Source organism: Ahaetulla prasina, chromosome 5, assembly GCF_028640845.1.
Source record: "Ahaetulla prasina isolate Xishuangbanna chromosome 5, ASM2864084v1, whole genome shotgun sequence".
NCBI lineage: Eukaryota > Metazoa > Chordata > Lepidosauria > Squamata > Colubridae > Ahaetulla > Ahaetulla prasina.
Window position 1 is genome coordinate 137,620,592 of NC_080543.1, and position 26,821 is coordinate 137,647,412.

Sequence of the window (26,821 nt, forward strand, 5' to 3'; positions counted from 1 at the left end):
ATTAGAGATTGGATAAAAGTTATGGAAAATGAAAGGAGGAATAAAGAAATTATTGAAAAATTAGGGTTAAGTTGGTTTGAAAAAATACAGATAGAAAAATGGACAAAAAAATTAAGGGAAAATTATTCGATAAATAGATGTGAAACTGAATTTGAATATTTAGTATCTCGGATTATGAAAGATGAAATTGGGCTAAAGGGACTCGTTAGTAGGGTTTATAAGATTATAAATTCTGATGAAAAATTACAAAGAGTGATGAGGACAAATTGGGAAAAAGATCTTAATATTGAAATACCAGAGTCAGATTGGAATGTGAATTGGAATAGTAGAATTATGAGAACTTTATCTATAAGGATTAAAGAGCATAATTATAAAGTTGTTTGGAAATGGTATTTGACTCCAGTAAGATTGTCATAAATGGATAAAAAAATTAGTAAAAAATGTTGGAGATGTGAGATGGAATTGGGGACTTATGAACATATGTGGTATAAATGTGACAAGGTTAAAAAGTTTTGGCAACAATTGGAGAAAATGATATTTGAAATGATGGGGAAAGTAATAATATTGAGAATGGAAACTATATTATTGTTGGTAATTAAGGAAATAGAATTAACAAAATATGAAAAAGAATTGATTAGAATTATGATTATAATAGGTAGAATTATAATAGCTAGATATTGGAAATTAGAGGAGTTCTAAATTTTCTAATCCTAGGATTTCAAGTCTGGTGGCATAAGTGTATTTTCTAATAAATAATAATAATAATAATAATAATAATAATAATAATAATAATAATAATAATAATAATAATAATAATAATAATAATAATAAGGTATTTTCTGCAACCTTAGTCTTCTTTTCTTCATGACGGTGTTGGAAGAAATATCCATCTGGGTTCAGTTCCAAGTGGGGAAAAAGACACTGGAAATGTGGAGGCTGCTTGGAAAGATGGTTTAATGGTGGTCAGGATCACATGGTTTGAGTTCCTGAACAGAAAAGGGTTGAGATGCTGAGCAATGCCATGGTTTTATGCCCTCTCTGAGCTTTGCAATTCCTGGGGTACAGGAAGAGTATCCTGATTGGTTGTCAGACTCCCAGGGGGTGGGGGGGTCTTAGCTAGCCTTGCTGGCTGATGTAATCTTCCCAGGTCCCATGTGGGGAGTTTCTGTTGCTTGGTGGGTCCTATTGCGTTGCAGATGATGGTCCGTTGACAAAGGTGTGGGGGGGAGGCAGGAAGGTGGGGGCTGCTTCGTCTTTAAAACATGTTTCTCCATTTCTCATCTAGGGAAATATATCTGCCTTTTTAATATTTTCCAAAATATTTCATTCTCCTAGGAGAGGGGCAGTGCTAACTTCCTACAACGGTATTTACTTATTTTGTCATATTCCTGTAGGGTCTGTTGGAGAGGTGACCCTTTGAGTGCTGCAGGGAACGAGATTCCATTTTAATGCATGTCAATTAGTGTACATTCAAAGTGACAATAAAGTTGTTATTCTGCTCGGGTTTTCTATTCCGATAAAAAAAAACGTGCTTGGGAATATTATTATCCTGAGGTTTTCCTTCCACTTTTTTCTGTTAAATACTGCAGGTTGGTCTTGCAAGATCCAGCCTGGCCAGGATTGTTGGATCAGTGCTGGTCAGGTTGCCCTGATGTTTGAAGGCATTATCCTGGTTGGTTGGTTTGGGTTTTTTTTTTAAGTTAAGAGTCGGAAGGGGCCTTGCAGGTCATCTAGTCCAACCCCCTGCTCATGCAGGAGACCTGTACTAGAGATTCGAATCGCCGAACTGCTGACCTTCCTGATTGACAAGCTCAGTGTCTTAGCCACTGAGCCACCTAGTCAGGCTAAGTTATTTTTATTAGCTCGTGACCCTGCAGTAAAGGACAGGACATTATATCCTTCACAATCAGAGCAGAGTGTAATAAAAATGAAACCATTCAGAAAAAAAAATGACCAGTGACAAGAGGGAATATACAGAGGTGAAACACCGATAATTGGTGAAAAGGTTTTTCAGAGGCTCAGAGCCAGCCGTAGGGCTCCGAAAGAGGCAGATGAGTTACCTGTTAGTAGCCTTATTGTTGTGATTCCATCGCACAGATCAGATCACAGAGGTTTAGACTAGATTGTGCCTTGTTATCCACCTGTCGAGTCCTTCCCAAGGTATCAAAGATGTGGCTGCAGGATACAAGTTCTGAATAAGGCTGCTGAATTTGACAATGCTGATAGTGTTCAAGGGATGCTCCAGAGGTTTTGGGGTTGCACCCAAGACTCCTATCACTATGGGTACCACCTTAGAATAGAATAAAATAAAATAGAATTTTTATTGGCACGTACGACACACAAGGAATTTGCTTTCTTTTGCCACGTCTGTTCTGTTTCTAGAGGTAGTCCTCAACGTACGACCACAATGGAGCCCCAAATTTTATGTTGCTAAGGGAGACGTTGGCTAAGCGAGTTTTGAGTAAGCCTGTTTTACGACTTTTCTTGCCTCGTTTGTTAAGTGAATCGTTGCAGCGGTTCAATTATTAGCGTGGTCGTTAAGCGGATCCGATTTCCCCCTTGACTTAATAACATGGTTGTTAAGTGAATCTGGTTTCCCCCGTGGGCTTCGCTTGTCAGAAGGTCGCAAAAGGGGATCACGTGACGGTCATAAATATGAGTCAGTTAAGCATACAAATGTAAATCACTTGAGCATGGGGATGCCGTCGCGGTCATAAGTGCGAATAATGGCCATAAGTCACCTTTTTCAGTGTTGTTGTAACTCTGAACGGTCACTAAACGAACGGTTGTTAAGTCAAGGACTATCTGTGTTTGTAGTCTTTGCATTTTGTTATTTTTCTGCAGTTCTCTTCTGTTCCATTCTGTGGCTCCAGGTATTGCCATGTCCACTCTCCATATTTTTTTTTGTCTGTCTTATCGACAATTGTTAATTCTGGGATGTTGTGTGACAGGTGTCTGTCTGTTTGAATTCTAATGTCCCAGAGCAATTTAACTTCTTCATTTTCTATGACTTCCTCTGTTTTATAGTCCCACCAATTCTTGATTGCAGGCAAAGGATATTTCTTGCCATTCATCCAACACATTATTACTATTACTATTATTATTACTACTACTACTACTACTATTATTATTATTATTATTATTATTATTATTATTATTATTATTATTATTATTATTATTATTATCTTTTATTCATTAAACATGAAACTCAATCAAATGAACATTTTAAAACGTATCACAAATATCTGATGCTGATGGCTGATACGAGTTGCTGCAGCATCCCAGGTATCAATCGAGTATCTTCTTAAAATATATGATGTTCTGAGTAAGCGCAATTTTTTGTAGTTCTGCTGGTGTTATTGCAGAAGGTGCAATTTCTTGATGTATTTTGTAAAATTCTTGGACATGATACCAAGTGCCCCGATGACAATGGGTATCACTGTTACATGTTTCATCCATAATTGCATAGTTTTGATGGCCAGGTCGTGATATTTCATGATTTTTTGTAGCTCTTTTTCTTCGACTCTGGCATCTCCTGGAACAGCGATATCAATAAATTGAACGTTTTGGTTTTCGACATCTGTTATATCTGACGTGCTGTGTTCCAAAAGATGATCCGTCTGTATTCAAAAGTCCCACAAGATATTTATTTATTTATTTATTTATTTATTTATTTATTTATTTATTTATTTAATTTTGTCATAACAATATATACAAACATCACACAAAAAGATTATATAATATGTAAACTTATAGATGATGAGAAACAAGGAAGTATAAGCATATATATATACATATATATATAGGGAAAGAAACAATAGGACAGGAACGGTAGGCACGTTTGTGCTCTTATGCACGCCCCTTAAAGTCCTCTTAGGGAATGGGGTCAACAGTGGATAGATTTTGGTTAAAGCTTTTGGGGTTACGAGAAGAAACCACGGAGTCGGGTAATGCATTCCAAGCACAGACAATTCTGTTACAGAAATCATATTTTCTGCAATCCAAATTGGAGTGGTTGACATTAAGTTTAAATCTATTGGTAGCTCTTGTGTTATTGCAGTTGAAACTGAAGTAATCATTAACAGGAAGGACATTACAATGGATGATTCTATGAGCTAAACCCAGGTCTTGTCGAAGGCGACGGAGTTCCAAGTTTTCTAAACCCAGGATTTCAAGTCTGGTGGGATAAGGTATTTTGTTGGTTACAGAGGAGTGGAGAACTCTTCTCGTAAAATACCTCTGGACACGCTCAACTGTATTGATGTCAGAAATGTGGTATGGGTTCCAGACAGGCGAGCTGTAATCAAGAATTGGCCTAGCAAATGTTTTATATGCTCTGGTCAGTAGTGTAGTGTTTTAGAAAAGAAGTTACGTAAGATTAGGTTTACAACTGTTAGAGCCTTTTTTGAAGGCTTTTTCTTCACCTTCTCATTTTTGATAACTTTTTCCACTTTATGTTCCTATGACATTTTGGATACAGGTAATGTGTATTTTTTACATAATGGTCAGTGGATTAATTTAGCAACTCGGTCGTGTCTAGCTTTGTAATCAGTTTGTGCGATTTTGCTGCACTCGCATATTAAATGTGAAACCGTTTCAATTGTCAGTGGATTTTTATATTTTCGCTTTCATGGCATTAGTTTGTAGTGCTTGTTCTTGAGGATATTTCTTGCAGTTCATCCAATGCAGCATTATTATTATTATCTCTTTTATTCATTAAACATGAATCTCAGTCAACTGAACATTTAAAAATTATTATTATTAAATTGATTTGTCACCTATCTCACAGTTCGAGGCACCCTGGCTTAAAATACAATAAAATCTGCAAAAATATACCAGTTTAAAAACACGACAATCAGATGGCTTAAGGCACAGGCATGAGTTTGAACACGTATGCCTCTGAGAGAAGATTTTATATTTTTTAAACGTCGCTGGTCTGGTAGAGTTTAATCCCAGTTGCATCTGTGCCGCTGTGTTCTGAAGAAGCTGACTCAATTTGAAGCACACAGAAATGTGCTCATTTTGGTGTAAAATCCTTTTCAGATTAAAAAATAAATAAATAGGACTTCTGTTTTTCTATCTGAATACAAAAATGCTGTTTGCTGCTTGTAGCTTTTCAACATGCTAGTAATTCACATGCTCAGTTTGTCCCTGTGGTTACAGAATAAGAGGAAATCTTTTGTTGACCGTTGCATAAAAGGCAGTACAAAAAAATTGAATTTCACATTATTTTTCTGTGGAATCCATAGCAGAATAACAGAGTCGGTAAGGAACCTTGGAGGTCTTCTAATCCAACCCTCCCTCCCCTGTTCAAATACGGCTTGGCACATTATATTTATTTATTTATTTATTTATTTATTTATTATTTAAATTTTTATACCGCCCTTCTCCCGAAGGACTCAGGGCGGTTCACAGCCAGATAAAATAAACAATAATATTACAATATAAATACTATTAAAATACAATTAAAAGACTTATTCAATTGGCCGAGATTAAAAATTTAGAATAAATGATAAAAACCCATTAAAAACCCACAAATTTAAAAACTAATCCAGTCCTGCGCAGATGAATAAGTGTGTTTTAAGCTCGCGACGGAAGGTTTGGAGGTCCGGAAGTTGACGAAGTCCTGGGGGGAGTTCGTTCCAGAGAGCGGGAGCCCCACAGAGAAGGCCCTTCCTCTGGGTGTCGCCAGACGACACTGTCTCGCTGACGGCACCCTGAGGAGTCCCTCTCTGTGAGAGCGCACGGGTCGGTGAGAGGTATTCGGTAGCAGTAGGCGGTCCCGTAAATAGCCCGGCCCTATGCCATGGAGCGCTTTGAAGACGTTCACCAAAACCTTGAAGCGCACCCGGAAGGCCACAGGTAGCCAGTGCAGTCTGCGCAGGAGAGGTGTCACACGGGAGCCACGAGGGGCTCCCTCTATCACCCGCGCAGCCGCATTCTGGACTAACTGAAGCCTCCGGATGCCCCTCAAGGGGAGCCCCATGTAGAGAGCATTGCAGTAATCCAGACGAGACGTCACGAGTGCGTGAGTGACTGTGCACAAGGCATCCCAGCCTAGAAAGGGGCGCAACTGGCGCACCAGGCGAACCTGGTGGAAAGCTCTCCTGGAGACGGCCGTCAGGTGGTCTTCAAAAGACAGCCGTTCGTCCAGGAGAACGCCCAAGTTGCGCACCCTCTCCATCGGGGCCAATGACTCGCTCCCAACAGTCAGCCGTGGACTCAGCTGACTGTACCGGGATGCCGGCATCCACAGCCATTCCGTCTTGGAGGGATTTATATCCCTTAAAATAAGGAATAACGATTGTTTAAATGAAACGAATTTTCTGTTTTACAGGCTGACTTACAACCACGATTTGAGTTCAACATTTCTGTTGTTGAAACATTTGTGAAACGAGTTTTGCCCTGTTTTATGACTGTTCTTCCCATGGGCGTTAAGTGAATCACTGGAGTTGGCAAAACGGTTGTTCAGTGAATCTGGCTTCCCCGTTGACTTTTCTTGTCAGGAGGTGGCCAAAGGAGATCACGTGACCCCGGGACAACCATCCTAAACATGAATCAGTTGCCGAGCGTCTGAATTTTGATCACATGATCGTGAGGATGCAAGCAACGGCCGTAAGTGTGAAAAACGGTCATACGTCGCCTTTTTTTTTTTTTTTCAATCCCATTGGTAACTTCGAATGGTCACTACCATATTTTTTGGAGTATAAGACGCACTTTTTCCCTCCATAAAAGAGGGTGAAAATCTGGATGCATCTTACACTCCGAATGTAGCCCCGCCCAGCTTCTCAAACGGAGGTTTCAGGAGCTTCAGAAAAAAAGCCCCCAAACAGAGCTTCAGAGGCTTTTTTTTCCCTGAATTTCTGTTTTGGAGGCTTTCAGAGGCAGAAAAAAGTTTTTTTCTGAAATGGAGTTTCAGAGGCAGAAAAAAAAGCCAAAAAAAAAAAAAAAGCAAGGCACAGAGCTCACAACCAAGAAATCATTGCTAAAATTCACCTCTGGGAACAGCTGATTGGGGGGGGCCGATCCACCTGCTAATCAGCTTTTTTCTTATTTTCCTCCCCAAAAACTAAGGTGCATCTTATACTCTGGTACATCTGATACTCCGAAAAATACGGTAAATGAACTGTTGTAACTGTCATTTGCACCTCTATAACTGTCTGGTTCGGTTCTGCAACCCAACAAGAAAAACACAGACTTCAGAGGATAATTAGAACTGCAGAAAAAATAATTGCTACCAACCTGCCTTCCATTGAGGACCTGTATACTGCACGAATCAAGAAGAGGGCCGTGAAAATATTTGCAGATCCCTCACATCCTGGACATAAACTGTTTCAACTCCTACCCTCAAAACGACGCTATAGAGCACTGCACACCAGAACAACTAGACACAAGAACAGTTTTTTCCCGAAGGCCATCACTCTGCTAAACAAATCATTCCCTCAACACTGTCAGACTATTTACTGAATCTGCACTGCTATTAATCGTTTCATAGTTCCCATCACCAATCTCTTTCCACTTATGACTGTATGACTGTAACTTGTTGCTGGCAATCCTTATGATTTATATTGATATATTGATCATCAATTGTGTTGTAAATGTTGTACCTTGATGAACGTATCTTTTCTTTTATGTACACTGAGAGCATATGCACCAAGACAAATTCCTTGTGTGTCCAATCACACTTGGCCAATAAAATTCTATTCTATTCTATTCTATTCTATGTTTCTGAGTTGCCCATCATGGTTTATCGTGCTCCAGGGATCAAAGGCATTGTGTGCTCTTAAATCTGCAGATTTCCCTTAAAAATGCTCTAGAAGGAAATAGAAAGTTCCGGTTTTATGTGCTCTGTAGGGGACGGGAGGATTTCAGGAAAAGGAAATGAGATATCTAAGTTTCCTGATGATTCAGGGTTTCGTAATGTCTGTGGGAAAGTGATTGATATAAATCCGGAATTCTTTTCTTTTCTGTTCTACGTTGGCCCTGCCTCGTTCTTCTCTGCGTCGTTGGTTTTGCTGATATAAAGGATCAGCAAATCAACAGAATAGAATAGAATTTTTTATTGGCCAAGTGTGATTGGACACACAAGGAATTTGTCTTGGTGCATATGCTCTCAGTGTACATAAAAGAAAAGATACCTTCATCAAGGTACAACATTTACAACACAATTGATGGTCAGTATATCAATATAAATCATAAGGATTGCCAGCAACAAAGTTACAGTCATACAGTCATAAGTGGAAAGAGATTGGTGATGGGAACTATGAGAAGATTAACAATTAATATTTAATAAAATTAATAATTTAATTAATAATTAAATTATCAACAGATCAACAGATCCTAAATTAAGGTCGGGAGTTTGATTAGGGAAATTTAGCCTAAATAGTTGAGAGCTAAGGACGTGCTCAGATCTCATGAGCTGTATAAAGATCTCTGTTCTGTTTCCTATAGGGATAATCCTTTGATTTAACAACAGTTCATTTAATGACCGTCCAAAGTTATGGCAACACTGAAAAAAGTAACGTATGACGGTTTTTCACACTTAAACCGTTGCGGTATTTCCCGTAGTCACATGATCAAAATTCAGAGGCTTAGCAACTGGCATGTACTTACGACTGTTGCAGGGTCCCGGGGTCACACAATCCCTCTTTTGCGACCTTGTGACAAGCAAAGTCAAGGGGGAAACCACGTTCACTTAAAGACCTTGCTACTAACTTAACCACTGGCAGTGAGTCACTTAATGGCTGTGTCAAGAAAGGTTGTAAAATGGAGCAAAACTCCCTTAACAAATGTCTCGTTCAGCAACAGAAACTTTGGGCTAAATTGTTGTAAGCTGAAGGTTATCTGTATACTGTAATTCACTTCAGAGCGTGAAAGAGATAGAATCGTTTAAATGCGCAGAAGTATCACATTCTACTTCTTTTGTATTATGGGGTTTTGGAAATACTGTATTTTTCGGTGTATAAGACGCATCTTAATTTTTTTTGGGGGGGAGAAACAAGAAAAAAAGAATTCTGCCTCTGCCTACCAGCATCAGGATCAGCGGCGTCCTCTCTTTCATTCGGATTTTGATAATGGGAGCGGCCTGGGAAAGTGCGGAGGTCAGGACTTGCTTGGGGAAGCAGGCACTGCGCAGGGGGCAAGAGGCAAGGCCCTGCCACCCAAAAACACTGTTGCCGTGGTCTCCGCTGCCTGGAGATCTCCGCTACCTCCCCAGTTCCAAAAATGGGGTGTGCAGAGGCAAAGAAAGAGCATCGCGTTTTCGGGCAGTTCCAGGCAGCGGAGATCGCAGTAACAGTTTTCAGGTAGCAGTGCCTTGCCTTATAATTCCTGCACAGCACCCAGCAAGCCACCAGTTCCTTAAAGATGCAAGCCCACTCAGCACACCTGAAGCCTGCAGGTGGTTTGCACCGACCACCCTCACCCTATGCCCCACAGCAGCCATGGGGGCAGAAGTCTACTGCTGTAGGGAATGGGGATCTTCAGTCCTGGCACAAGTTTAGTTTAGTTTAGTTTAGTTTTATTTAGATTTTTATACCACCCTTCTTCCGAAGGACTCAGGGCGGTGTACAGCCAAGTAATAAAACCATACAATATACACATTAAAACAAAAAGCTTAAAACCAAGCATAATTATATAAATGGCCGAAATTTAAAACAGTCAATTTTAAAACCCTAAAATTCATACATAGCCCCAATATTATTTAATAAAACTTTTAAGCCAGTCCCGCTTGAATAAATAAATGTGTTTTCAGCTCATGGCGAAAGGTCCGAAGATCAGACAATTGGTGTAAACCAGGGGGAAGTTCGTTCCAAAGAGTAGGAGCTCCAACAGAGAAGGCCCTTCCCCTGGGGGCCGCCAGCCGACATTGTTTGGCGGACGGCACCCTGAGAAGACCCTCTCTGTGTGAGCGTACGGGTTGGTGGTAGGCATAAGGTAACAGCAGGCGGTCCCGTAAATAACCTGGCCCTAAGCCATGGAGCGCTTTAAAGATGGTAACCAAAATCTTAAAGTGCACCCGAAAGACCACAGGAAGCCAGTGCAAACTGCGCAGGAGTGGTGTTACATGGGAGCAACGTGTGGCTCCCTCTATTACCCGCGCAGCTGCATAGAATAGAATAGAATAGAATAGAATAGAATAGAATAGAATAGAATAGAATAGAATAGAATAGAATAGAATAGAATAGAATAGAATAGAATAGAATAGAATAGAATAGAATAGAATAGAATAGAATAGAATAGAATAGAATAGAATAGAATAGAATAGAATAGAATAGAATAGAATAGAATAGAATAGAATAGAATAGAATAGAATAGAATAGAATAGAATAGAATAGAATAGAATAGAATAGAATAGAATAGAATAGAATAGAATAGAATAGAATAGAATAGAATAGAATAGAATAGAATAGAATAGAATAGAATAGAATAGAATAGAATAGAATAGAATAGAATAGAATAGAATAGAATAGAATAGAATAGAATAGAATAGAATAGAATAGAATAGAATAGAATAGAATAGAATAGAATAGAATAGAATAGAATAGAATAGAATAGAATAGAATAGAATAGAATAGAATAGAATAGAATAGAATAGAATAGAATAGAATAGAATAGAATAGAATAGAATAGAATAGAATAGAATAGAATAGAATAGAATAGAATAGAATAGAATAGAATAGAATAGAATAGAATAGAATAGAATAGAATAGAATAGAATAGAATAGAATAGAATAGAATAGAATAGAATAGAATAGAATAGAATAGAATAGAATAGAATAGAATAGAATAGAATAGAATAGAATAGAATAGAATAGAATAGAATAGAATAGAATAGAATAGAATAGAATAGAATAGAATAGAATAGAATAGAATAGAATAGAATAGAATAGAATAGAATAGAATAGAATAGAATAGAATAGAATAGAATAGAATAGAATAGAATAGAATAGAATAGAATAGAATAGAATAGAATAGAATAGAATAGAATAGAATAGAATAGAATAGAATAGAATAGAATAGAATAGAATAGAATAGAATAGAATAGAATAGAATAGAATAGAATAGAATAGAATAGAATAGAATAGAATAGAATAGAATAGAATAGAATAGAATAGAATAGAATAGAATAGAATAGAATAGAATAGAATAGAATAGAATAGAATAGAATAGAATAGAATAGAATAGAATAGAATAGAATAGAATAGAATAGAATAGAATAGAATAGAATAGAATAGAATAGAATAGAATAGAATAGAATAGAATAGAATAGAATAGAATAGAATAGAATAGAATAGAATAGAATAGAATAGAATAGAATAGAATAGAATAGAATAGAATAGAATAGAATAGAATAGAATAGAATAGAATAGAATAGAATAGAATAGAATAGAATAGAATAGAATAGAATAGAATAGAATAGAATAGAATAGAATAGAATAGAATAGAATAGAATAGAATAGAATAGAATAGAATAGAATAGAATAGAATAGAATAGAATAGAATAGAATAGAATAGAATAGAATAGAATAGAATAGAATAGAATAGAATAGAATAGAATAGAATAGAATAGAATAGAATAGAATAGAATAGAATAGAATAGAATAGAATAGAATAGAATAGAATAGAATAGAATAGAATAGAATAGAATAGAATAGAATAGAATAGAATAGAATAGAATAGAATAGAATAGAATAGAATAGAATAGAATAGAATAGAATAGAATAGAATAGAATAGAATAGAATAGAATAGAATAGAATAGAATAGAATAGAATAGAATAGAATAGAATAGAATAGAATAGAATAGAATAGAATAGAATAGAATAGAATAGAATAGAATAGAATAGAATAGAATAGAATAGAATAGAATAGAATAGAATAGAATAGAATAGAATAGAATAGAATAGAATAGAATAGAATAGAATAGAATAGAATAGAATAGAATAGAATAGAATAGAATAGAATAGAATAGAATAGAATAGAATAGAATAGAATAGAATAGAATAGAATAGAATAGAATAGAATAGAATAGAATAGAATAGAATAGAATAGAATAGAATAGAATAGAATAGAATAGAATAGAATAGAATAGAATAGAATAGAATAGAATAGAATAGAATAGAATAGAATAGAATAGAATAGAATAGAATAGAATAGAATAGAATAGAATAGAATAGAATAGAATAGAATAGAATAGAATAGAATAGAATAGAATAGAATAGAATAGAATAGAATAGAATAGAATAGAATAGAATAGAATAGAATAGAATAGAATAGAATAGAATAGAATAGAATAGAATAGAATAGAATAGAATAGAATAGAATAGAATAGAATAGAATAGAATAGAATAGAATAGAATAGAATAGAATTTTTATTGGCCAAGTGTGATTGGACACACAAGGAATTTGTCTTGGTGCATATGCTCTCAGTGTACATAAAAGAAAAGATATCTTCATCAAGGTACAACATTTACAACACAATTGATGGTCAATATATCAAGTTTAGTTTAGTTTAGTTTAGTTTAGTTTAGTTTAGTTTAGATTAGTTTAGTTTAGTTTAGTTTAGTTTAGTTTAGTTTAGTTTAGTTTAGTTTAGTTTAGTTTAGTTTAGTTTAGTTTAGTTTAGTTTAGTTTAGTTTAGTTTAGTTTAGTTTAGTTTAGCTTAGTTTAGTTTAGTTTAGTTTAGTTTAGTTTTGTTTAGTTTAGTTTAGTTTAGTTTAGTTTAGTTTAGTTTAGTTTAGTTTAGTTTAGTTTAGTTTAGTTTAGTTTAGTTTAGTTTAGTTTAGTTTAGTTTAGTTTAGTTTAGTTTAGTTTAGTTTAGTTTAGTTTAGTTTAGTTTAGTTTAGTTTAGTTTAGTTTAGTTTAGTTTAGTTTAGTTTAGTTTAGTTTAGTTTAGTTTAGTTTAGTTTAGTTTAGTTTAGTTTAGTTTAGTTTAGTTTAGTTTAGTTTAGTTTAGTTTAGTTTAGTTTAGTTTAGTTTAGTTTAGTTTAGTTTAGTTTAGTTTAGTTTAGTTTAGTTTAGTTTAGTTTAGTTTAGTTTAGTTTAGTTTAGTTTAGTTTAGTTTAGTTTAGTTTAGTTTAGTTTAGTTTAGTTTAGTTTAGTTTAGTTTAGTTTAGTTTAGTTTAGTTTAGTTTAGTTTAGTTTAGTTTAGTTTAGTTTAGTTTAGTTTAGTTTAGTTTAGTTTAGTTTAGTTTAGTTTAGTTTAGTTTAGTTTAGTTTAGTTTAGTTTAGTTTAGTTTAGTTTAGTTTAGTTTAGTTTAGTTTAGTTTAGTTTAGTTTAGTTTAGTTTAGTTTAGTTTAGTTTAGTTTAGTTTAGTTTAGTTTAGTTTAGTTTAGTTTAGTTTAGTTTAGTTTAGTTTAGTTTAGTTTAGTTTAGTTTAGTTTAGTTTAGTTTAGTTTAGTTTAGTTTAGTTTAGTTTAGTTTAGTTTAGTTTTATTAGATTTTTATACTGCCCTTCTCCCGAAGGACTCAGGGCGGTGTACAGCCAAATGATAAAACCACACAATATACACATTAAAACAAAAACTTAAAACCAAGCATAATTATATAAATGGCGAAATTTAAAACAGTCAATTTTAAAACCCTAAAATTCATACATAGCCCCAATATTATTTAATAAAATAAATAAAATAAATAAATAAAATAAATAAATAAATAAATAAATAATAAAATAAATAATAAAATAAATAATAAAATAAATAAAATAAATAAAATAAATAAATAAAATAAATCCCGGTCAAGGAAGGCGCAACTGGCGGACCAAGCATAATTATATAAATGGCGAAATTTAAAACAGTCAATTTTAAAACCCTAAAATTCATACATAGCCCCAATATTATTTAATTTAATTAATAATTAAATTATCAACAGATCAACAGATCCTAAATTAAGGTTGGGAGTTTGATTAGGGAAATTTAGCCTAAATAGTTGAGAGCTAAGGACGTGCTCAGATCTCATGAGCTGTATAAAGATCTCTGTTCTGCTTCCTATAGGGATAATCCTTTGATTTAACAATAGTTCATTTAATGACCGTCCAAAGTTATGGCAACACTGAAAAAAGTAACGTATGAAGGTTTTTCACACTTAAACCGTTGCAGTATTCCCCGTAGTCACATGATCAAAATTCAGAGGCTTGGCAACTGGCATGTACTTACGACTGTTGCAGGGTCCCGGGGTCACACAATCCCCCTTTTGCGACCTTGTGACAAGCAAAGTCAAGGGGGAAACCAGGTTCACTTAACGACCTTGCTACTAACTTAACCACTGGCAGTGAGTCACTTAATGGCTGTGTCAAGAAAGGTTGTAAAATGGAGCAAAACTCCCTTAACAAATGTCTCGTTCAGCAACAGAAACTTTGGGCTAAATTGTTGTAAGCTGAAGGTTATCTGTATACTGTAATTCACTTCAGAGCGTGAAAGAGATAGAATCGTTTAAATGTGCAGAAGTATCACATTCTACTTCTTTTGTATTATGGGGTTTTGGAAATACCGTATTTTTCGGGGTATAAGACGCACCAGGGTATAAGACGCACCTTAATTTTTTTTGGGGGGGGGGAGGAAACAAGAAAAAAAGAATTCTGCCTCTGCCTACCAGCATCAGGATCAGCGGCGTCCTCACTTTCATTCGGATTTTGATAACGGGAGCGGCCTGGGAAAGTGCGGAGGTCAGGACTTGCTTGGGGAAGCAGGCACTGCGCAGGGGGCAAGAGGCAAGGCCCTCCCACTCCCAAACTCTCCAACCGGTGCAGCAAGATACCATGGTCGATGGTATCAAAAGCCAAGTTGTGAAGGCAGCCATCAGAACTGCTGGCGCTGCTTCCAGGCACCGGGACAGCACTTGACAGCTTCGTTGGGGTGGCCTGGGGTGGAAAAGTACAGCTGCGTGTCATCAGCGTACAGCTGGTAACTCACCCCAAAGCCACTGATGACCTCGCCCAGCGGCTTCATATAGATGTTGAATAGGAGGCGAGAGAATCGACCCTGAGGCACCCACAAGTAAGGCGCCTGCGTCGATCGCTGCCTCCCTGTCAACACCGTCTGCATCCGGTCAGAGAGATAGGAGGAGAACTACCGATAAACGGTGCCTCCCACTCCCAAACTCTCCAACCGGTGCAGCAAGATACCATGGTCGATGGTATCAAAAGCCAAGTTGTGAAGGCAGCCATCAGAACTGCTGGCGCTGCTTCCAGGCACCGGGACAGCACTTCGACAGCTTCGTTGGGGTGGCCTGGGGTGGAAAAGTACAGCTGCGTGTCATCAGCGTACAGCTGGTAACTCACCCCAAAGCCACTGATGACCTCGCCCAGCGGCTTCATATAGATGTTGAATAGGAGAGGCGAGAGAATCGACCCCTGAGGCACCCCACAAGTAAGGCGCCTCGCGGTCGATCGCTGCCTCCCTGTCAACACCGTCTGCATCCGGTCAGAGAGATAGGAGGAGAACTACCGATAAACGGTGCCTCCCACTCCCAAACTCTCCAACCGGTGCAGCAAGATACCATGGTCGATGGTATCAAAAGCCAAGTTGTGAAGGCAGCCATCAGAACTGCTGGCGCTGCTTCCAGGCACCGGGATAGTACTTCGACAGCTTCGTTGGGGTGGCCTGGGGTGGAAAAGTACAGCTGCGTATCATCAGCGTACAGGTGATAACTCACCCCAAAGCCACTGATGACCTCGCCCAACGGCTTCATATAGATGTTGAATAGGAGAGGCGAGAGAATCGACCCCTGAGGCACCCCACAAGTAAGGCGCCTGCGTCGATCGCTGCCTCCCTGCCAACACCGTCTGCATCCGGTCAGAGAGATAGGAGGAGAACTACCGATAAACGGTGCCTCCCACTCCCAAACTCTCCAACCGGTGCAGCAAGATACCATGGTCGATGGTATCAAAAGCCAAGTTGTGAAGGCAGCCATCAGAACTGCTGGCGCTGCTTCCAGGCACCGGGACAGCACTTCGACAGCTTTGTTGGGGTGGCCTGGGGAGGAAACGTACAGCTGCGTGTCATCAGCGTACAGCTGGTAACTCACCCCAAAGCCACTGATGACCTCGCCCAGCGGCTTCATATAGATGTTGAATAGGAGAGGCGAGAGAATCGACCCCTGAGGCACCCCACAAGTAAGGCGCCTCGCGGTCGATCGCTGCCTCCCTGTCAACACCGTCTGCATCCGGTCAGAGAGATAGGAGGAGAACTACCGATAAACGGTGCCTCCCACTCCCAAACTCTCCAACCGGTGCAGCAAGATACCATGGTCGATGGTATCAAAAGCCAAGTTGTGAAGGCAGCCATCAGAACTGCTGGCGCTGCTTCCAGGCAGACCCTGGGAGAACTCGGAGCTCTTAGTGGCTAAAGGGGAAGAAGAAAACTCTCTGGGCGCGTTGAGAACACACGCACTCCTGTTGCGGGAAGAAGGGGAGAAGGGCTGCTTCTCCTGCAGTCCCCCCCATCCTTGCGCCTTCCCTTCACCTACACTCTGTCGTGTCCCACTCCTCCGCTGACGGCCGGGTCAGGGAAATCCGAATCAGGCGTGCCTCTGCAGCTCTGCCAAAGTCCTAGCAAAGTTCTCAAGGCGGGCAGGAGACCAGAAAGTGACTTCAGCAATCCAAGGTAGACTTTGCCTGACTCAGAGAATGCCAGAAAGCAGATCCTTTATATAGGCCATGGGGTGTGGCTCCATGACTCAGCACTTATCCAGGCCTGCCCCTCCCTTCCTTCTGTTGCCTCCGCCTATCAAGTCTTCTGATGCGAGGGTCACTCCAGTCGGCAGCTGTTGGTAATTGACCTCCCTCAGGCTCACATGCTGTGGGGGAGGGGGGGTCTAGTTGCTCCGTTTGCCTGGGCATGGAGCCAGGGCTGGTGGCGCTGCTTCTTCCTCAACCTGTCTGGGCATGGAGCCAGGGCTGGGGCCGGAGGCATGCTAGGACATTCCTCAGCGTTCGGAAGCAGATAAGAAGGCCCTGGCTGCGGGGAAAGCGGATGAGGCACAACACACTCCTCCCTCCTCAGCCACCTTCTCCTCCCAAATGCTCTTCGTACCCAGAGGGGCTCCATCCTCAGTTGAAGTTACTCTCTTAAGCGGAACTGCACTGAGGAGCTGGGGGGGGGCAGTTTGAAAGAGAAATGTCTCAGCTCCCCACAGCCGCTTGGCCTTTTGACCACCCAAAACGGATCAGTGGCCATTGCTGCTTTCTCCCAGGAGCATTTAGCAACAAGTCAGAAAAGCAGCGCATTTCGGTTTAAGAGAGCAAGTGGGGGGGGGGAACCAACTTCGACCTTCTTCCAGCAATAGGAGTGAGTGTCTTCTCAATGTGCCCAGAGTTTTCTTCTTCCCCTTCAGCCACCACCAAGGAGGAGGAGGAGGATGTGCGGCTCTGCAAATTGCATCGGAGAATCAGGGAGGAAAACACCGGAAAAGACGATGATGCTCTTGCGAGGCGGGCGCTTCTGCGTGAGAGGCCTATGACAAGATGCTCGCCACCCGGCCTGCCCCTTCTCCAGGTGACCCAGGCTGAGGGGAGTTGGCTTCTGCTGCTGGCCACGAGGAACGGGAAAGCGAGAATGTGGAAATTGGGGAGGAAAAAGAGCATCGCCTCCCTGCGTGGCGTTTGCCCCCTCAATTCTCCGAAGCAATTTGCAGAAAAGGCGGAGGAGGGTGCGCGGCTTTGCAAAGCGAGCGCTCCTGTTGCGGCTGTAACTGCGCTAGGCGCTCCCATGCTCAACAAGCTGGAGGGGAGCCAAGGGTTGTTGCCGCTTCTTCAGAAGGATTCGGACAGCCTGGCTCGCAAAGAGCGCTCTTACCGTAGCTATGTTGATGCCGAAACAGCAGCCGCTTCCCACACTTAGGATTTTCGGCCAACAACCTCCGAAGGGTGGGGGGGGAGGATGGGGGCGGGTGGGGCTACATTTGGCATATAAGACGCACCCAGATTTTCACCCTCTTTTGGGGGGTAAAAAGGTGTGTCTTATACACCGAAAAATACGGTAAGTAAATATTTCAGCTTTAATAAAATTATTAGCTTTAATTAAGAGCATAAATGGGGGAAGGGTGTTTATTTTTTTGTTTTTGTTTTTTGAAATATTTTATTTTTTATAACAAACAAACATAAAAGCATCTTCAATCCAATCACAATGTGTCGGTAGCGTGGTTACACATCTTTTGTACAGTTTAAACATAGAAGTATCTTTTTAAATCATCTAATCTTACATATATATCCAATATGTATATCAATTAATCTTTTAATTAACCAATGCTACAACATTCCATCTTCTCATTTCATATAAATTTCCCAAAATTTTATTTTATCTAGTAACATCATTCATGCCATCATCCTAAATCGGCTTAATTCAATTATTTCTTTTAACAATAACCTCCTCAACTCTTTTCTAACCTATCTTTCCTTCTAGCCATTGATAAAATAAGTCCCATATCTTATAATATTGTTTACCCTCTTGTTCTCTCATTTCAAATGTCAGTTTACTCATTTCTGCACATTCCATTATTTTCTTAATAATTTCATCTTGCGATGGTATTTTCTCACTTTTCCAAATCTTAGCAAACACAGTCCTAGCTGCTGCCACATTCACAATCAAATATCTCAACTCTCTATTATAAATTTCAAGGAAAGGTGTTTATTGTTGAGGCTAGAAATCTTTTTTCTTTCTTCCTTTCCTGAGATAAGAAGGTGTTGGTTACGACCTTTAAAGCGCTCCATGGCTTAGGACCTGGGTACTTACGGGACCGCCTGCTGTTACCACACGCCTCCCACAGACCCGTACGCTCCCATAGAGAGGGACTTCTCAGGGTGCCGTCCGCCAAACAATGTCGGCTGGCGGCCCCCAGGGGAAGGTCCTTCTCTGTGGGGGCGCCCACACTCTGGAACGAGCTTCCCCCGGGTTTACGCCAAATACCTGACCTTCGGACATTTCGTCGCGAACTCAAGACCCATCTTTTTATCCGCGCGGGGCTGGCTTAAATTGGGATTTTAATGTTAAATTTATTAATTTTAAACGGGGTCTTAGCATGGTAAATTTTAATCACTGGGCTAATTTAAATAAGTTTTTTAAATCGTATTTTAAACTTGTATATTGTATTGTCGGTTTTATTATGCCTGTACACCGCCCTGAGTCCTTCGGGAGAAGGGCGGTATAAAAATCAAATAAAATAAATAAATAATAAATAAATAATAAATTCTCTTTGTCATCATTTGTTTGTCCCTGTTAATGCATTTGTGCTTATTGTTTGTCTACATTTGTGGAAAGTTGCATCTTTGCTTCTTATTCTTTTATTAATTTACATTATACAAAAAAGTACAAAAGCAAATAGGAAAAATAGGGAAGGGAAAAAATGAAAATGAAAAGAAACAGCATTGACTTTGGTGCAGTAGAATAAAACAGTAACATCCAACCTCAACTCTTTTACTTTTACATAATAGTTTAAATCAGCCATCTATCTAATCTATCTAATCGGTCAGCAAATCTATCTAATCGGTCAAAGTTTCATTTTTTTCCCTGCTTCAAGCACAAAGTCCAGAAGTGGTTTCCAAGTAGGAATAAAAGTATTTATTCTTTTTTTTTTCTTGGATCAAAGCAGCCCATTTAGCTATCTCTGCTCACGCTATCGACTTTTGCAGCCCTTTGTCCGTTGTCGGGATCAGGCTGCAATGGTCGTAAATGTGAAAAATGGTCATAAGTCACTCTTTTCAGTGCCTGTTGTAACCTCGGATGGTCACTAAACAAATGGTTGTAAGTCGGGAACTAAATAATGCCTTTGTGTTGCATTGTTTACTATCTGGGCCTGGGTTTCCCTTGGAAAGGCTAAATATAAATCATTTGAATAGAAAACTCTTTTTCTTTGCCAGCAATGCTGAGGGATGAAACGGTCTTTCTCCCAGAAAGGAGCTGCTGGAGTTTTGGACCATGTTCGACATTGGTTACTCATGGCAATGAAAAGACTAGCTGGGAGTTTGAAAAGTAGTTTCAGGTAAGTCCCTCCGTCTGCGAGAATGAAAATGACTCTTTCCTGTTTGGATATTTGCTTTGAAATTAATTGTTTTTATAAAACTGGGCTTGAGCCAAAACGTTAAAAAGGACCAGCATAGAAGCGCTTTTACTTCATTCTTGAATTGTAGCAGGCGGCGACTTAAAAAAACCTAAAATTCTGATTGTTGCTGGCGTATCATTGCAATTATTTCTGATCTCTTTACTGACTTACTTGATTTTTAGGTAAAGGTAGACTCTAGTGGGTGGTGCTCATCTCCGTTTCAAAGCCGAAGAGCCAGCACTGTCCGAAGACATCTCCGTGTTCATGTGGTCGCGGTGGCTCAGGGGCTAGGACGTTGAGCTTGTTGATTGAAAGGTCGGCAGCTCAGCGGTTCGAATCCCTAGTGCTGCCGTGTAACGGGGTGAGCTCCCGTGACTTGTCCCAGCTTCTGCCAACCTAGCAGTTTCGAAAGCACGTAAAAATGCAAGTAGAAAAAATAGGGACCCCCTTTGGTGGGAAGGGAACAGCGTTCTGTGCGCCTTTGGCGTTGAGTCATGCCGGCCACATGACCACGGAGACTTGATTTTTAGCCTGCCTTTATTCTTGCTTATTAATAACTTTTTTTTAAATTTGCATTTATATCCCGCCCTTCTCCGAAGACTCAGGGCGGCTTACACTATGTCAAACAATAGTTTTCATCCATTTGTATATTATATACAAAGTCAACTTATTGCCCCCAACAATCTGGGTCCTCATTTTACCTACCTTATAAAGGATGGAAGGCTGAGTCAACCTTGGACCTGGTGGGACTTGAACCTGCAGTAATTGCAAGCAGCTGTGTTAATAACAGACTGTCTTAGCAGTCTGAGCCACCAGAGACAGCAAACGTATCTAACACAGGTCGTCCTCGACTTATGACCACAATGGAGCCCAGAATTTATGTCACTAAGTCAGAAATGCGTTCAGTGAGTTTTGCCCTGTTTTACAACTTTTCTTGCCCCTGTTCTTAAGTGAATTACTGCAGTGGTTAAGTTAGTAGCACGGTTGTTCAGTGAAGCCGGCTTCCCCCTTGACTTTGCATGTCAGAAGGTTGGAAATGACCCTGGGAGACTGCAACCGTCATAAGTACATGCCAGTTGCCAAGCCTCTGAATTTTGATCACATGACCGTGGGGAATGCTGCAACAGTCCTGTCGTGTCCCACTCCTCCGCTGGCGGCCGGGTCAGGGAAATCCGAATCAGGCTTGCCTCTGCAGCTCTGCCCAAAGTCCTAGCAAAGTCCTCAGGGCAGGCAGGAGACCAGAAAGTGACTTCAGCAAGATAAGTTCGACTTTGCCTGACTCAGAGACTGCCAGAAAGCAGATCCTTTATATAGGCCATGGGGTGTGGCTCCATGACTCAGCACTCATTAAGGCCTGCCCCTCCCTTCCTTCTGTTGCCTCCGCCTATCCAGTCTTCTAATGCGAGGGTCACTCCAATCAGCTGTTGTTGGAAGTAAACTTTCCTCAGGCTCACATGCTGTGGAGGAGGGGGAGGGGTCTAGCTGCTCCGTTTGCCTGGGCATGGAGCCAGGGCTCGGGCCGGGGGATGCTCTCTCCTCTGCAGCCTGCTTGGGCATGGAGCCAGGGCTGGGGCCGGGGTGTGTGCTCCCTCCTCTGCAGCCTGTCTGGGCATGGAGCCAGGGCTGGGGCCGGGAGGACATTCTTCAGCGTTCGGAAGCAGATAAGCAGACCCCGGCTGCGGTGAGAGCGGGCAAGACACAACAAGTTCAGTGTGAAAAGCTATCATAAAATCACATTTTTTAGTGCCATTGTAAGTTCAAACGGTCCCTAAAAAAACTATTGTAAGTCAAGGATGACCTGTACTCAGTCCTCCTCCTATTTTCCCCACAACAACAACAGCCCTTTGAGGTGGGCTGGGCTGAGAGAGAGTGACTAGCCCAAAGTTGGTTTTTCATGCCTAAAATGGAAACTAGAATTCCCAGTCTCCTGGTGATTGGCCCAAAGTCACCCAGATGTCTTTCATGGCTAAGGCAGGACTAGAACTCCCAGTCGCCCGGTGATTGCCCCAAGGTCACCCAGATGGCTTTCATGGCTAAGGCAGGACTAGAACTCCCAGCCTCCTGATGATTGGCCCAAGGTCACCCAGATGGCTTTCATGGCTAAAGCGGGACTAGAACTCCCAGCCTCCTGATGATTGGCCCAAAGTCATCTAAATGTCTTTCATGGCTAAAGCGGGACTAGAATTCCCAGTCACCTGGTGATTGCCCCAAGGTCACCCAGATGGCTTTCATGGCTAAGGCAGGACTAGAACTCACAGTCTCCTGGTGATTGGCCCAAAGTCACCCAGATGGCTTTCATGGCTAAAGCGGGACTAGAACTCCCAGCCTCCTGATGATTGGCCCATGACGCATTGATGGGAATCTGCGCCCAACCTCTTGAGTTGACTAGGACCACATCTCTGGGGTCTTCAGGAGTATCTTGTCTGAGACCAGTTCAAAGTTCTTCTTGTTAATCTTTTAAAGTTGGATTCACTACTTGTGCAAATGCGTTTTTAATTGCAGACTCCTTGGAGTCTGCTCGGCTAAATGCAGGGTGGAGCGGTGTTTGTGTGTGTGTGTGTGTGTGTGTGTGTGTGTGTGTGTGTGTGTGTGTGTGTGTGCATCGTGCATTTTGGGGACTAGATTGTGGCATGTGATACATCCATGAATGCCTCATCTCTTTTTACCCTTTTAGGTGTATCGTGGTAGTTGTGATTGCACTTTGCTTTATTTACCTGGTCAAGACAAAGTACGATGCCAAGACATGTGAAACGAGAAGAATTCACAAGGTCGACCCTGATCATGCCAAGGTCAGCTCACTGTTTTAATAAAGGCTGGCAAAATAGTAATAAGCAGTGCAGAAAAAGCTTATGAAAAATTTCTTTCTTTCTTTCTTTCTTTCTTTCTTTCTTTCTTTCTTTCTTTCTTTCTTTCTTTCTTTCTTTCTTTCTTTCTTTCTTTCTTTCTTTCTTTCTTTCTTTCTTTCTTTCTTTCTTTCTTTCCTTCCTTCCTTCCTTTCTTCCTTTTCTTCCTTCCTTCTTTCCTTTTTCTTCTTCCTCTTCCTCCTCCACTTCCTCTTCCTCCTCCTTCTCCTCCTCCTCCTCCTCTTCTTCTACTCTTCTTCCTCCTCTTCTTTCCTTCTCCTCCTCCTCCTCCTCTTTTAACCACTGTAGCCAAAAAGGTCATAAAATAGAGCAAATCTCACTTAACAATTCTCCACCTCAGCAACAGAAATTTTGCACTCAATTGTGATTGTAAGTTGAGGCCTACCTATATGTTCTAGCCAGTGGTGAAATCCTCCGCAGTTTGCCACTGGTTTGCTGCCCACATGTGCATGGTGTGCGGCAAACACACGCTGCATGTGCTTGCGCAGTATGCACCAAATACACACTCGTGCATGAATGCAGAGTCTGCACCAATGTACACTGCATGTGCATGCCAAACGCATGAAAAAGGACGCTTAACAAGTTAAGTAGAACAACGGGGGGGGGGGGGACAGCTATTCCCTGCTTTCTAGCAAATATAAATCACACAGCATATCTGATCATCGGAAATACCGGTTCAGACGACCTGGTAGCTTTTTTTTTCTACTGGTTTGCTGAACCAGTAGCTTTTATCACTACCGGTTTATCCGAACCGGTGCGAACCGGTAGCCTTTCACCACTGGTTCTAGCCATTTCTATAACAACAAACATATCTAGTCATTTCTGATTTTTCGTGGTATTTTGGTTAACAGTTTGACAGGTTCTTATCCAGGGATGGCATATCAGTGAGTAAATGTGGAAAAGATATTATGTGGATATTTTTAAAAAGTATTACTGCTTATTCTTCCAGATAAGCCCATCCGGAGATAAGCAAAACCCAAATTACTCAGTTAATATTCATGAGTAGTATATATGGTAGTATGAAATCCTTAGATATCTTTTTTCCCCTTTAATTTTGTTTTTTCTTGGAATTGTTATTTTTGTTTCATTTGGCAAGCATTTGTCTTTCTCAAAAGAGATAAACAACTTAAGCCTTTTATTTACTGTTGGTTGAAATATCCTCAGATTTCCTTGTCTGCCCTTGCCAGATTGCAATTAGAAGAACTTTATAAAATGTTGACTTTTAAAATAAATAAATAAATGTTGGCAGTCAAAAAAGGAATTTTTGAACCGATACACAAGATTTGTAATTCTTGGGAATCCCAATGTTTTGTTTTTACGGGAGGTTGTTTTGGGAGGGGTGTGTGGAGAAGACGTATGTTCATTGCCTTAATTCAAAATAGAAAAGAATAAAGAGAAAGATTCTTTAAAAATGATGGGGGAATAGAATAGAATAGAATTTTTATTGGCCAAGTGTGATTGGACACACAAGGAATTTGTCTTGGTGCATTCACTCTCATTGTACATAATCAGAAGTGTATGCAAAATATATTGACCCAGATAATACAAAGCATTTATGGATGTTAAAGAAAAATATATAATAAAATTATATATGTAGGTCTTTGGTTATTCGGGTTTTCTCCCGCGTAAAATTAGAAGTGTCTTGGCGACGTTTCGACGAAGTCTCATTCGTCATCTTCAGGGTTCAGCTTCGTGCTTCTAGGAGCAATGTGTGATCGCAGCTGCGATCACACATTGCTGCGATCACACATTGCTGCAATCACAGCTGCAATCACACATTGCTCCTAGAAGCACGAAGCTGAAGCCTGAAGATGACTTACAAACTTACAAACACCCGCAAAAACCTCAGAAAACAAAATTATATATATATAAACATTGCGTTAAAGATTGGACTTCAAAGCAGAATAGATGAAAAAAGTTGTACGCCACATCACTGGGTTGTGTCAATTGCGCATTCTTAACACAAAAAAATACATTTCATAACCGGCTGGTATGTTTTGCTTTTCTAGAGAGCTCAGAAATATGCAGAGGGAATTTTGCAAGCCGAGTGTCGCCCGTCTTTTGCAAAGACGAAGTTGAATGAGCTGTTTCCAAACAAATACAACACGGACCTCCTTCCCTTTATAACAAAAGATATCGACGCTCAGTCTGATCTCTTTAAATACCACCCTCCTTTTGGGTTTCGTAATTTTTTGGAGAAGCTTCGAGACTTGGTTCAACTTCTACCTGAACACGATCTACCGGCAGAGCTGCGGCTTAAACGCTGTAAACGTTGCATTGTTGTGGGAAGTAGCAGCGTATTACACGGGTTGAAGCTGGGCACCTACCTGAATCACTTTGACATTGTCATCAGGTACACCTTGGGTTTTTGTCTAAGGTCACAAACAGAAAGAGGGTCTGTTAACAGAATGGGAAGGGACCTTGGAGGTGTTCTAGTCCAACCCGCGCTCATTCCGGACAAACGGATGTCCAGATTTTTCTTAAAAATATTCAGCCACAACTTCTGAAGCATGTGAATTTTGCTGAATCTGGTGGTGAAGATTCTCAATTAAGATAGTTAAACTTTTATTTTCCCTTTGGCTAAGACTTTAATTTTATTTCTTTTTCAAAATGTATTTAAAACGTTTATATTGGTGCCTATCTCATGCAAAATTCTGGACCGCTCCCAATGAAAAATGTTCTGCTTCACAGTGAACCTTAATTTTGTGGTTACCGTGGACCATGGAGAGAACCAACAAGAAAGTCTCTAACAGTTATTACAATTAACCAGTGGAACAACTTGCCACCAGAAGTTGTGAATGTTGTTGTTGTTGTTATTATTATTATTATTATTATTAATTCATATTTTTATACCGCCCTTCTCCGAAGACTCAGGGCGGTGTACAGCAATAAAACAACAGAAATCCTAAAAAAATTAAAATACTATAACAAGTTTAAAAATCTGATTCAACCGCTGTATACTTAAAATATTAGCTAAAATTTTCAGAAACTAAAACCCTATTAAAACCCGCTAAAACCCCCCATATTAAAATCAATCAGGCCAGCCCCGCTTGATGAAAAAAAAAAAGTCTTGAGCTCGCGTTTAAAGGTCCGGAGATCAGGGAGGAGACGGCGTCCCACCGGCAGCTCATTCCATAGAGCCGGGGCCCCCACAGAGAACGCTCTTCCCCTGGGGGCCGCCAGCCGACAGTGACTAGCCAACGGCACCCTAAGAAGACCCTCCCTGTGAGCGCGCACTGGACGTACCGGACAATGGGAGGTAACTGTCGGCAGCAGGCGAATGTTCCAACAGGGGAAGTTTTTAAAGAACAGACTGGACAACCATTTGTCTCAAATGGTATAGGGCTGTGATGGCGAATCTATGGGATACAGAGCCATATCGGTGGGCACACGAGCGTTGACTCAGCTCAGCTCTGGCGCTCATGCATGCACCGGTCAGCTGATTTTTGGGCCTTCCGGTCCCACCGGAAGTCAGACAACAGGCCATTTCAGCCTCCAGAGGGTCTCCTGGAGGGTGGGAAAGGCCGTTCTTGCCCTCCCCAGGCTCCAAGAAAGTCTCTGGAGTTTGGGGAGGGTGAAAAACAGGCCCACCGGGCCATCATGTGCCAAAAGCGGGGAGAGCACAGGAGGGGTCACTTGCGCATGCGCGGGGGGAGGGCGTACTGAATTATGGGTGTGGCACGCACGCGCACATGACCCCCTGCGCTCACCCTGCTTTTGGCACGTGATGGCAAAAAGGTTAGCCATCATTGGTATAGGGCTTCCTGCCTGAGCAGGGGGTTGGACTAGAACAGGGGTCTCCAACCTTGGCAACTTTAAGCCTGGAGGACTACAACTCCCAGAATTCCCCAGCTGGCTGGGGAATTCTGGGAGTTGAAGTCCTCCAGGCTTAAAGTTGCCAAGGTTGGAGACCCCTGGACT

At 40.5% G+C, this 26,821-nt stretch overlaps 1 protein-coding gene across 5 annotated transcripts in view; it reads left to right on the top strand.

The window, feature by feature from the left end:
• ST3GAL5 (ST3 beta-galactoside alpha-2,3-sialyltransferase 5) overlaps positions 1-26,821 on the top strand; it is a 39,827-nt gene that overhangs the window by 7,412 nt on the left and 5,594 nt on the right. For 4 of the 5 annotated variants that reach the window (XM_058185538.1, XM_058185540.1, XM_058185537.1 and 1 more), the window contains exons 2-4: positions 19,855-19,976; positions 22,711-22,825; positions 24,910-25,253. In XM_058185538.1, coding sequence (XP_058041521.1) covers positions 19,867-19,976; positions 22,711-22,825; positions 24,910-25,253 — 569 coding nt within the window. In that variant the 5' untranslated portion in view covers positions 19,855-19,866. Of the gene's footprint in view, positions 1-6,337; positions 6,616-19,854; positions 19,977-22,710; positions 22,826-24,909; positions 25,254-26,821 lie in introns of all 5 variants that reach the window. The other variant, XM_058185539.1, reaches the window with a different exon arrangement.